Source organism: Arvicanthis niloticus, chromosome 5, assembly GCF_011762505.2.
Source record: "Arvicanthis niloticus isolate mArvNil1 chromosome 5, mArvNil1.pat.X, whole genome shotgun sequence".
NCBI classification, from domain to species: Eukaryota; Metazoa; Chordata; class Mammalia; order Rodentia; family Muridae; genus Arvicanthis; species Arvicanthis niloticus.
The window spans coordinates 54,676,680-54,690,404 of record NC_047662.1 but is presented as its reverse complement, the minus strand read 5'-3'; the positions used below and the strand labels follow the sequence as shown (position 1 = coordinate 54,690,404).

Genomic DNA, 13,725 nt, shown 5'->3' with positions numbered 1-13,725 from the left:
TGTCTCCGTGAGGATGTCCCCACTCCCCACTCCTCATCCCCAACCCCCATCCCCACCCAACCAAACCTTTAAACTCCCTGGGGCCTCCAGTCTCTTCAGGTTTAGGTACATCTTCTCTGAGTTAGTCCAGACCCGGCAGTCCTCTGCTGTATATGTGTTGGGGGGCCTTATATCAGTTGGTGTATGGTGCCTAGTTAGTAGTCCAGTATTTGAATGATCTCAGGGGTCCAGGTTAATTGAAACTGCTGGTCCTTCTATAGGGTCGCCCTGCTCCTCAGCTTCTTCCAGCCTTTTCCTAAATCAATCATAGGATTCAATCATAGGAGTAAGATGTTTTTGTCATTGATTGGGTTCAAATATCTGCATCTGACTCTTTGAGCTATTTGTTGGGTCTTTTGGAGTGCAGTCATAATAGGTCCTTTTTGTGAGCACTCCATAGCCTCAGTAATGGTGCCAGGCCTTAGCACCTCCGATTGAGCTGAATTCCACTTTGGGATTCTTGCTGGACCTTCTTTTCCTCAGGCTCCTCTCCATTTCTATCTGTTCTTTCAGACAGGAACAATTATGGGTCAGAATTGACTGTGGGATAGTAAATCCTCCCTCACTTGATGCACTGTCTTCCTTCTGAAGGTGGCCCCAGGTAAATTCCCTCTCCCTACTGTCCTAGGGTTGGGCATTTCATCTATGTTCCTTCCTTTTGAGTCCTGAGAGTCTCTTACCTTCCAGGTCTCTGGTGTATCCTGGGGGGTCATCCCAACCTTCTACCTCTACAGGTTGCATGTTTCCATTCTTTCTGCTAACCCACACCTAATACCAGATCAGATTCTCTCCCACCCCCCACCTGCTACCAATCCACTTTCCCTCTGAGGTCATGCCCTTTCTCCCCACTTGTGTTCTCTTTCTTCTCCCTCCCAAGTAGGACTGAGGTGCCCTCACTTGGGACCTTCAGCTTGTTGAACTTTTTGAGTTCTGTGGACTTTATCTTGGATATTCTGTACTTTTTTATTTGTTAATATCAACTTATTAGTGAGTACATACCATACATGTCCTTTTGGATCTGAGTTACCTCTCTCAGGATGATATTTTCTAGTTCCTTCCATTTGCCTGCAAAATTCAGGATATCCTCATTCGTAATAGCTGAGTAGTATTCAATTGTGTAAATGAACATTTCTCTAACCATTCTTCTGTCGTGAGACATCTGGGTTGTTTCCAGCTTCTGGCTATCACAAATAAGGCTGCTATGAACATAGTGTACCACATGCCCCAGTGGCATGGTGGGGCATCTTTTGGGTATATTCCCAAGAGTGGTATTGCTGGGTCTTCATGTAGATCTATTTCCAAAATTCTGAGAAATTTATCTCCAGATTTATTTCCAGAGTGGTTGTACCAGTTTGCAATTCCACGAGCAATGGAGGAGTGTTCCTCTTTCTCTACATTCTGGTCAGTATGTGTTGCCACCTGAAGTTTTGATCTTAGCCATTCTGATTGGTGTAAGGTGGAATTTTAGGGTCCTTTTCATTTGCATTTCTCTGATTAGTAAAGGGCTTTGAAAATTTCTTTAAGTGCTTCTCAGTCATTCAAGATTCCTTTGTTGTAAACTGTCAGTTTAATTCTATACCCCATTTTTCGATGGGGTTGTTTGGTTTTTGGTGGTTAGCTTTTTTAGTTCTTTATATATTTTGGATATTAGCCCTCTATCAAATGTGAGGTTAGTGAAGAATTTTTCCCAATCTGTAGGTTGCTAGTTTGTCTTATTGACTATGTTCTTTGTGTTACAGAAGCTTTCCAGTTTCAGGAGGTCCCATTTATCAATTCTTGCCCTTAGAGCATGATCATTAGAGTTCTGTTTAGAAAACTTCCCCCTGTGCCAATGAGGTCAAGGCTCTTTCACACTTTCTCTTCTATTAGATTCAGTGTATTTGGCTTTATCTTTAGGTCCTTGATCCACTTGGACTTGAGCTTTGTGAAAGGTGACAAATATGGGTCTATTTTCATTTTTCTACATACAGACATAGAGTTAGACCAGCACCATTTACTAAAGATGCTTTCTTTTTTCCATTGTATATTTTTGGCATCTTTGTCAAAGATCAAGTGTCCTCAAGTTTGTGGTTTTATTTCTGGATCTTCAATTCTATTCCAATGAACAACATGTCTGTCTTTGTACCACTTTGACCACATTGGGTAGTGCTATGTTCTTTCAAGTGATATGATTACCTAACCCTAGGTTCTAGGTCAAACTACATGTAAAGGAATCTGATTTGGGTATTGATCACACATGGGAGAGCTGGCCCTGGGTTATAAATGTATCAAAGAAATGACCCTTCCCCTCTCCTTATGTAACACTGGAGAGAGCAACCCTGTACCTCTCCTATGAATCACAGAAGAGCTGAACCTGATGGTGTGGGCACATATAAACCAGCCCCCAAAGGCATGAGAACAGAAGAGCTGGCTCTGCCCTTTACTGGCTATGGCATTGGACAGGCCAAGTAGGACAGGGCAGGAGGGCTTGCACAGAAGATATGGGTGCTAGAGAGCTGACCAGCTTAGGTACCTCTCAGGTCCAGATCCAGGGCTTTGAATTGGCCCATCTCAAATCTATCCCATCCATGTAGTACCTAAAGGAGCCAGTCCTACTCATCCAAAACCACAGAATCTCCAAGACACAGGATAACAAAAGAATACCCTTAGGGAGTCTCAATAAGGTTTCAGTATTTACAATGTAGCAATTCTGAAGAGCAATTGTTGGACAAACTGTGCCACACTCCAGTATCCTCAACTATATATTTTATTCTCTATTTGGCCAGAGGTTGTAAGGGTGGATACGAGGTGGTGGGTAATAAATTGGACCGAGGTACATGATATGGAATTCTTAAAAAAAACAATAAAATTGTAAAATAAAAAGGCAACTTGTTCTGTCTGCCTGTGAGTAGGGAAACATCCTGCTCTACTGGTTTCCAGATCTATTTAGACATAGATCTACAGTTAGTGACAGATCTGTCTTCTGGGAGAGTCTCAATAACCTGTTTCTGTAGATGCAATAAGAAGTTCAGTTCTGCTTCTTATTCCCTCTTTGCTTCACTTTAGGCTAACATTTAAATGTTCCAGATGCAAATAAAAATGCATGAAAGAAGGAACGAGGCAAACTGATGGTATGGCAATAAAGATAATGGTTCATGATGAACTTGGAAAGTTTACTTTTTAAATAATAATTAATCTTTTAATTTTGATGTGTAATTCATTTTAAATTAAATTTATTAAATGCACCCTCTTTATAGGAAGAATCACCATTGTCCTCAAAACTTATAGATGAAAAGGCACGCCACTGAGCTCATAATGAAGTGCCCACCGCCAAATCAAGGGGCCAGCATTCTATGAGTTTGCTTCAATTTTCTAAGCAAAATTTCTTCAATAATTCTTGAATCTTCCTTCTGTGACATCTTTATCCTCTCATGTGAGCAAACCCAGAAGCTTCAGGGCATGCTCCATATCCTCCTTTTCTCTTTGCTTCTCCAGCATCACTCTCTAGGGACAGCACAGATGCGGTGGCTGACTGGAGCAAGTGTAAGGCCATTTCTGAACTTCAGGCTCAGCTTCTCATTGATTGGAGGCTTGAAGGTAAATTTTTGCATGAGAGCAGTGAAGAAAATGAACAGCTCAGACCGGGCCAGTTGTTCTCCCAGGCAAGCTCTCTTTCCTGTGGGGACAAAACAGATGAGTCACTCAGCTGACTTTGGTACATGAAGAACCTGGTGTCCCCACCATCATACCTCAAATCTTTAGATGATCCTGGGCTTTTTGATGGTGATTATGTTTCATATCTTCAAGATTTGGTAACTAGAGCCTGCTTCAATGACTTTTGAATCAGTTATGACCTTTGGCATAAGAATACATTCCAGACTTACGTTTTCACTTTGCCACCCTGGAAAATGTAATTTTTTTCAGGTGTCCTGGTTCTTTGCATTTAATAATGAAATGTAAAGGTGAGACTGGAGCAGTAGGCATTCTTTCAACTCTGGGAGCTGTTGATCTAGGTCACCTCACACCATACACACAGTGTATGTAAAGACATAAGCGTTTGTGTCCACTTCCATTTCTGCATGAATCTACTTGCTAGGCTCTATATTGAATATCTGGGTTTAGATGTGTGATCTCTGGTGATCAGGGACAATGCTAGCACTCCACTATTCTCTTCCTCACTGAGCATCCTCATCATGCATCCCAAGAGCACTTCAGCAGTCCTCACATCTCTAATGCATCCTTAAGCCCCTGTTTGTGTGGATTTCTTTGTGCACCTGTAGGCTCATTGTGTGTACACATGTATGTACATGCATGTAGAAGTCAAAGTCCAGATATGGGTCTTGATACCCTAATGTCACTCACTACACACACACACACACACACACACACACACACACATTTTTGAGATTGGGTCTTTGCAAAGTAGTGTAGTCTGGTTGGCCACTGGTCCTTCTCTTTCAGGCCATCTAACAGGAGGAGTACAAGCATATGCTGGCATACTCCGCTTTTAGTGGGGATTCTGGGCATCAAATCAGGATATTATGTTCACAGGACTAGTAAGTGACAAGTTGAACTACCATGTCGACTATCTTAAGTGACTTGTCATTAGCTTCCTTTTTTTTCTAAAATACATTTAGAGTGGCAAAATATAATAATATAAAATTCAAAGCAAAGCCTAAGTTTTCAGATTGGCTGTTCTAACTAAATAGACATTTACCAAGAGGTATAGACTGGTTCTGAGGAAAAGATTTTATGAGCAGCCATTGTTTTCCAATTACTTCATCTCTCCACTGACTGGGTAAATTATGCTAATAATAATAACACATATAGTGCACCAAGTCTGTCCATCGACAATACAGACCAATGTAGAGGCTTGTGTCAGACTTCATACTAGAGAAGCATAACTTCTTTCTCTTTCTCTTTTCCCTTCCTGTCTTTTTCTCTTTTCTTGTCTCCCCATCATCACTTGCTCACATTCTTTGTGTCTCTCTGTCTGTCTGTCGTCTCTGTTTTTCTTCTCTCTCTCTCTCTCTCTCTCTCTCTCTCTCTCTCTCTCTCAAGTAGGTGCTGAGACTAGGATGTTGCATATTCTAGAATGTATACCTTAACTGAACTACCACTGTGTCTCTTTTAACCTTTTTATTTTGAGACACAATTTCTCTAATTTTTCCAGGATGCATTTAATGACTACACTTCATAGGATTGATAAAGGTGGAGATGACTTACTTGATAGGACATATGACATGTACCTCAGAGGTAGTCTACTTTTAGTGAGCTTGAAAGGCCTACCATCTCTTGATTTACTGTGGATGAAGGGATTCAAAGACTGAGGATAATTGGAAAAATGGAATGATTTACAAGAAACAACCTACTCCTTTATGATGGAGGAGTTCACAAGACCTCACAGGATCAGTAAAGGTACATCACTTCAAGGATATACTGTCAGTGCTGTGTGTGTGTGTGTGTGAGAGAGAGAGAGAGAGAGAGAGAGAGAGAGCGAGAGAGAGAGAGAGAACATGAGCGTGTGCACACAGGGATGTGCTACTCTGAAGACTACAGTCACTCAACTAGGAGACTTGAATGGTATTCCAATATTCACCTAGGTCCTATAGTTTGAATGTATGTTGTTTATTTTTTGTTCCTTCATTTATCAGCAGGTGCACTAACTACAGTGTTAGTTGCCAGTTGACACACCACTAAGAAATGGTAGAAAATTAAACATGTGCGTAAGCTAGATCATGTGAGCCATACTCTTGATGAGATTTTTTAAATGTAGTTGCTTCCTTTTCTTGCTTCCTGGCTCCCATGAAGTACTCATGTTCTTCAGCCATACAGTTCTAACAAACGTCGTCTCATCTCAAGCACAGGTCCAGTGTCCAAAGACTGAAAACTCAAAAACCATAGGCCAAACAAAGCTTCCTCCAAAGAAGTTGTTCCTCTCAGATATTGTTTCAGTGAGGTGAAAGTTGACAAACAACGTGAGCTGAAGGGCACTTGACCCTTTCACTTTCAGAAAACAAAAGCAGCAACAACAGCAACAAAATCAACCAGAAAAATGACTTAATGAGTGAAATAAGAGGACTGAAATAGGTCCTGACCAATTTTATGAACCCAGTTCTTATGCTCTATGACGTGAGAATCTGTCGAGCTTTCCTATGAAGAAACTGTTAAGTTTGTTAACTCACTCAGAAGAAGGTACAAATATACACTTTCGTGTAAATGTAGCTTTTCACCTTCAGTGATGAGGCACAGAAAATCTTTTTACTTCTAGTTAACTTTTTCTCGAGAGGAGCATCTTTGATATACATCCCACTTTCCCCAGGTGGCTTCCTTTAAATCTTCTAGAAATGACAAGAACAGGAAGCAGGATGGGAAAAAAAATCAGAGCAATTAAAAAATTCTCAGTGCTTTGTGAACCGAGTGGGTTTTTCAGGTTTGTCCATCATGCTCAGTTTAACTGGTTTTTGTTGCACGTCCCTAGGCAACTGCATTTTACTTTTCTTCATCAGAAATTGAGATGATGACAATAAAACAGGGACAATTGTCCTCTACCCTTGCTTCCACATTTTGTCCACTGTGACTTTTATGTGATTCCAAGCAAAGGCTGAAGTAATTTCCCTCCCTTATAATTATGGCTGGCTTTTTTACTTGTCACTAAAATTCAGAAGACCTTTTAAAACTGGGCCTCACCAGCCCTGTGTGCTTCAGTCCTCCCAATGGGGACGTGACTACCACCATATGAATGGAAAACTGGCTTACTAGAGGATGAGAGGTGATATGAGAACTCTGCCCTTCTACTGAGGTCATCATAGACCAGCCATCATCTGGAAAGCAAACAAAGAAGAGCCAAACCCCCAAACTATCTAGAAACCTGTGAATAACAACAGGTTCTTACGAAAGGAGGTATTTTGAGCTGCTTGTTGTGCATCAAGGTTCTACCTGATATACTGGATAAGAAGTCAGTGAATCTTATACTAGAAGGGTTCAGAACTATGGAGACCACTTTCAATTTGTTTGTAATTCATGTACATTGGCATGTCCATGGGCAGCAATGGTCCTGGAGGAACATCTTGTGGAAGCCCTGGCTGTGGACCTGCTCACATTCCTCTCACCCATCTCAGAACATATCACACAAAATATTTATTTGAAATGTAAAAGGGGATATCACTCTACACGTTTCACATTTCATTGGTCTGACTCATAAACTGAAAGAGACCTAGGGTAAAAACTAAACAAAACTGACAAAAAAAAAAAAAAAAAAAAAAAAAAAAAAAAAAAAAAAAAAAAAAAAAAAAAAAAAAAAGAAAAAGAAAGAAAGAAGAAGGAAAGAAAGAAAGAAAATCAATGAAAGGATTTCCAATGATATTCTGCTATACTCATAGATCAGTGCCGTATCCAGCTGCCATAGAGAGGCTTCCTCTGGCACCATATGGGATTGGGTGTAGAGACTCACAGCTCAACATTATGAGGAGAGAGATAGTCTAAATTAGATATCTCAGTTGGATCTCTCCCCTCACAAATCCCAGAATCCCATGGAAGAAGGGGAAGAAAGAGTGTAGAAGTCAGAAGGAATGGATTGCACAAGGAAAACATGTCCTACAGAATCAGCTAAGTAGGAACTCACATAAGCTCACAGAGACTAAAATGGCAAGTACAAGACCTGCATGGGTTCTGTACCAGGTTCTCTGCATATACACTATAGGTATTACCTTGTTGTTTATGTGAGACTTGTAACAGTGGGAATGTCCTTATCTCTGATACTTTTGTCTGCTCTCATTACAAATCTACTCCATTTCCCTCTGTAGGTACATCCCTTAAAAATAACTTGGGACATTGAAAAACCTTATGAAGGTGGCACATATTCACATTATTGAAGAGGAGCCAGAGTATGGGTTTCTATCATTAGTGTTTTGGAAAACAGAATGATAAAAGCTGGAATCTCCAGCAGATGCAAGGGAGGATGAGGATTAGGCTGGGTCTGAAGAAGTGGCAAGTCCAGGGAATGGAAAATTGTAATGAAAAATCAAAAAAGATCCAAATTGGACCATCTGGAGACAAAAAGAGGGAGGGGCTGAGGTAAAGCACTGAACTCACTCCTGTTCATCACAACTCACCCATTGAGAATGGTAGAAAAGATTCTCTCTTCTTAAACTGTCCATTCTCCAAAAAGTGCTCTGGATTGAATGCGTCTGGGGTGGCCCACTCTCTTGGGTCCCTGTGCAGTGCAGTCAGGTTGGTTAGAACCATGGTACCCTAGAAATGAAAGCAGAGTCAAGGCTTGATATAGGGAACAGACATGTAAGGAGGTAGATGGTTCTCTAGCATTTGTGCATTTAGATTGATTTCGCCATTTTTAATTTACTCTAAATGGGAATTGAGATATGCATTCAACATTGAGATCCCCCCACCTGTCTCAGTGCCCTCCTCTTTGTCTAGAAGTCTTTAAAATGAATGTAAGTGCCGGCTAGGGATTTACCAGCCCATTAGGTTATTTTTTAATGCTGAATACAAGTTTATAGGAGGAAGTCTATGTGGGTCTAGTTCAACACATTTTAGCATCTAAAGGAGTATTATATGGCAGGAAGGAATAAAAACCAACTCAGCTACTTCCCACAGTGAGGACAGTGGCAGGCCTATGAAGGAAAATGGTATGTTTTTCAACTGTGCTTCTCCATTCTTAGGCTTCAACATGAAGGCTTCTGAACCAAGTTTCTCTGCAGGGTTAGGAAAATATCTACATATCAGGTTAAATAAGACCAGTTCATGAAGATCCCTAGCACTGTGCCAGGACTTCCAAAGTGTACCTTTCCCTCCCACTAACTCATGGTCCCTTCAGTGACCTGACTTGACCGATCTTTCAAACTTTTTTTGATTTTTTTCATATCAATTATTGGTTTTCAGTGTCACCATAGTGCATGCTGCCCTTGCTTTCTTAGGCCCAAGAACATGATTTAGCCATACAACATTGTCCACTTCTCATCATTTTTTTTTTTTTTTTTTTACCAACTCTGTAGTATGTCTCCATCTGTGAAGATAATCCCAGAATAGTCAACTAATGTTAGTAGACCTTCCCTGACTGTGGATGGCACCATCCCACAAGCTGATGGCCTGGATGAAATAAAAAGAGTGAAAGTGAGGGAAAAAAAAAAACCCTCCTGTTAACTTTTTTCTCTGCTTCCTGGCTACCATTATGTGATCTGACTGCTCTTTCACGAACCCACTTCCATGCTGAACTGAAACCTTTGGAATTTTGTCACAGCCAAGAAATGTTTGACTTGATCACCCATGGTAAAATAAAAAGAACAGAAGGAATTTTAACTGTGTGGAGCATGGAGGGTATAAGTCTTAAGAAACCCTATGAAGAGTATTAAGAGAGCTGGTAGATGTGATAGTAATTCAATTCATAAAGATGGGTAATTTAACAGGGACTCGTGAAGAAATATTAAAGGAGTTTTTTTCATGTTAAAATTATGCAAGTCCCATGGAGGCAGTATGAGATGTCCAGAATGACCAGAACAGAGTTGATTATGGATTCCCACTCTTATTATTTTATAGTAGAGAGATTTTATATAAACCAAATTTTCTTAAGTCTCAATTTTCCAATCTCAAAATGAGATTGATGGTTATTCTGAAAGGTTGATAAGCCATTTTGAAGGAGAGAATATTCTAGACCACACAAATATTCTGTAGTATCTAATGAATTTTGGAATGGCTTCTCTTAGGGGATATAAATCAGTTGTGTGTAAATTAACACTGGAAATAAGCCTGCGGGTCACTGTTTTAGAAATGACAGTCTTACCATGATGGTAGTGTAAGTTTTTTTTTTTTGTTTGTTTTGTTTTTTTTTTTGTTGTTGTTGTTTTGTTTTTTAATTCACATTTCAAATTCTGTATTTCAAGGATTGTGCAGAAGTATTTTCTAACCCCAGCCTGGCAGTTCTTTAGTCTTGAAACCTCCTCTCTGGGTAAAGTCATGAGAACTGCTGCCTGCTGTGAGCCCACATTAGCATAGGAAGATACTGAAATTCCTTTAGCAAATAAAGCCAGGCTTTGCCTAAACATATTTGACCAAGGAGTCATCTTCCCCACCATATATGTAAATATCTGTTTAGATACATGGAGGTAATGAATAATTTAGCAAACATAATATACCTCTGCTGAATTAAGTGATCCTGAGGCAGGAATACATGTCACACTTACTTTAGGTTCATAGGAGGATGTAAAAAATGGACTGAGGTATTTAAAACTGGCAGTGCATAGTTACCTTTGGCAGGTGGAATCCATTTAAATTGGTATCCATTGCGACTTCCCTGGGAACATTCAAGGGAATGATGTTGCTCATCCTCTGCACCTCGTGGATGACAGCATTGGTGTAGGGCATGGATTCTCGATCAGCCAGGTTTGCTGCCCTCCTCTGGCCAATCACTCTGTCAATCTCTGCCTGTACTTTTTCTAAAAGTAAATAAGAATGTCTATTAATCTTTTAATTTAATGATTTCTTCTAACAACATACAAGTTGTCTTTGAGACCTCATCAGCCTTTATTTAATTTTAGTGTCCTGGCTGCAAAGAAATGTTTTTCTAACCCTTCAAAGGATTGATTAAAAAAAAAAAAAAAAACCACTCTATAACTCTCTTTGAGCCTACAACATAATTGTAACTTTCCATATATCCTGAACTGAGTAGCTGTGATCAGCATTGCTAATCTCAGAGCAGAACCTAGTGCAGTATGAATACTCTTCATTACACTAAGTGAATTATAAACAACTCACATTCATGTTTCACAGTCCTAGAGCTGGTGAATTATAAAGCAGGGCACCAAGAAATTTCTCATCTGATAACAAAATTTTCTGTCTCATAGATAGAAAAGCTTTGTCTTTTTCTTCATGTCATAGAAAAAATAAGTATCTCTTGTAATTCTTTAAAAATTAATACTCCTTAGAATATTATATTTGTGTCAGTGGAGGGTGTCTTATGGCATGATAGTGGAAGTCAAAGGACATCTTGTTGTAGTTCTTTCTCTTCTACCATGAGGATTTGGGGAACTACACTATGGGAGATGACTAATTAGCAAGATTCTTTACCTCTTTACCTGTCTCCCTTGTTCCTCAAGTATTTCTTTTAAAGACATTAATTCCCTTCATAGGACTATTCACCTTATAACATCATACCATTGGTAATTAGGTTGCAACAAGTAAATTAATGAGAGTGCATAAACATTCAGACCACAGAACATCAGTAGACTCCAATTTCTTAAGATATTGTTGGACAACCCTGCTAAAGAAATTCTTTGCAGTTCAGATTCTACATCTGACTAATGAGAATAATTATGTCTTATCCAACGTATGGTTTGAAATTTCTATGAACAAATAGAGTCATACTAACAAATGGTAATGGTTGTTTTCTATCTTCCAAAATGATAATATAGCTTGAACAGCTCTAGTGAAAAGGTCTAGCTCCTGGAATCCTTAGTCAGTCAATGACCATGTGACTAAGTTCTGCTAAGTAAAACAAATAGACAGCTGGTCCCAGTGGCACGTCCATTTAATCCCAATATTAGGGAGGGAGAGGTAGGCAGATCTCTGAGTTCAAGGACATCTTGGTTTACAGAGTGAGCTCCAGGACAGTCTGGGCTACACGAAATAAGCCTGCCTTGAAAAGTTAAAAACAAAAACCAAAAATTGTAAATAAACATGATTTTTCATCTTTGGAACATGGTCTACCACAACAGAGTGTCTACTTCCCTCTTTTCCCTCATAGAGAAAGGAGTGCTCAGGGGTGCCCACTCACAGAGAGCTAAGCCTCACATCAGTTTCAATTCAGAAACAATTTAAAAGGAATTTGTAGCAAAAAGCCTATTACAAAATCCATCTTATAGATATCTCCTGACAGAGAAATAAATATCTATCAATTACACCACTGTCTATATCTAAAAATTAATTGGTAGTAAAATATATTTGACATAAAACTCGTCACAATAACAATATTTCATTTATGTTCTATATATGTAGACAAACAACGTCAAACTGTGACAGCCCTGCCTCAATCTCTTTAAGTATTTTGACTAATGTTGGGTGGCACCAATCACAATTATTGTCAGAATTTTTAACTGCACAGTTCAGTAATATTAAGTGTTTTCCTGTTTTATAAGCAAGAGCTAGCACTTTTCTATCTTGCAAAATCAAAACTCTGTGATATTATACAATTTCTGGTTCTCTCCTCTTCCATTCAATCATCTTTGTATAGATATCTAACTAGTCAATATAACTAATTTGAGTTGCATAGGACAGTTCATATGATTTACTGAAACTTAGGGCAGTTTCCTGATAACCCATACATTACCAGGTGACAATAAGAACTTTTTTCTCTCCAGATGAAAAGCTGCTCTTAACTCATGCATCCATTTGTGGTCAGTGAACTGTCTTGCTAGTCCTAACTCTGGACTATTGTGTGTATTTCAAAATGAAGACCAGGGTAACTTTTCATGTAAATCTATTGTTATTTTGAAGCTTCTATTCTAGAGGCCAAGTCTGTATGCTAACTCATTAGCTAGCTTTAAAACTTAAATTATTATTGTTCAGGTAAATATGTGTTTTACTTGAAACTCAAGATACATACACATAAATACAGGTACATATATGCATTTTGCATTCATAAAGAAAAATGTTTGGGTGTAGAAGATAGTGCCAGTAAAGTGATATTGCCCTGCAAGCTTGAGGGCCAGAGTCTGATTCTTACAATTGATGTAAAAAAGCTGGATATGGTGGCATGCACTTCTCATTCCAGGGCACTAGGAAATGACAACAGACATATTCCATGGTTTACTAGTAGAAGATGTATTTTTCTTAACAAGTTCTAGGTGAGTATTAGACCCTGTCTCAAAAAGTGGATGGTATCGGAGGAACTATATTGGAAGCTTCCAAATGTACACACACACACACACACACACACACACACACACGGTCAGTGGGTGGATGAATGTGATAGTTCTATAAACACAATTTTCTTTACCATATAGGAAACACTCTGGGATTTCTATTCTATTTTCATCTTAAGGCAATACAGTTGTCCTGCATCTAGTAAGTTGATTTTATACCTCATGAATAGACTGTTACTCACAATGGAAACAACAGCATCAACAACAAAAGGACAAGAGCTCAAGTAAAGGAATTGCTATGCAAGCATCAGGACCTGAGTCTGATTCCTATGATTCATGGAAAAAAGCTGAGGATGGTAACATGCACTTCTAATCCCAGGGCACTAAGGGCGTAGCAACAGGCATATCCCATGTCTCACTGGACAGACAGTGTAGTTTCCTTGACAGTATTGTGGTGAATGAGAGATCCTGTCTCCAAAAGTGAATAGCTTCTGAGGAGTGATCCTTGTAGCTTTGCTATGGCTTTCACATGTTTACACACACACACACACACACACACACACACACACACACACACACACACACGGATTGTCTTATAAACAAAATTTTCTTTACCACATGGAAAGCACTCTGAATTTTTCTATGGAATTTTTTGTGGAAAGCCGCTCCCAAAGATGGCACCTGACAAGCAGCCAGGCCTTCGCTTGTAGCCCGAGAAACAAGGCTTATAAGGGAAGAATAATTCATAAACAGCTTTTGCCTGTAGAGTGCCCCAGCATTGCGCCACGTGGCTAATAATGATTGGCAAGCCTTTAGGGTTATGAGCCAGACG

The 13,725-nt window shown here is 39.4% G+C and overlaps 1 protein-coding gene across 1 annotated transcript in view; it reads right to left on the bottom strand.

The window, feature by feature from the left end:
- Positions 1-434: 434 nt before the first annotated feature.
- Positions 435-13,725, bottom strand: part of LOC117709294 (cytochrome P450 2J6) — a 33,298-nt gene continuing 20,007 nt past the window's right edge. Inside the window, exons 7-9 of the mRNA XM_034503583.2 lie at positions 10,282-10,469; positions 8,133-8,271; positions 435-3,694 (exon numbers count right to left, since the gene is read on the bottom strand). Coding sequence (XP_034359474.1) covers positions 3,516-3,694; positions 8,133-8,271; positions 10,282-10,469 — 506 coding nt within the window. The 3' untranslated portion in view covers positions 435-3,515. The remainder of the gene's footprint in view (positions 3,695-8,132; positions 8,272-10,281; positions 10,470-13,725) is intronic.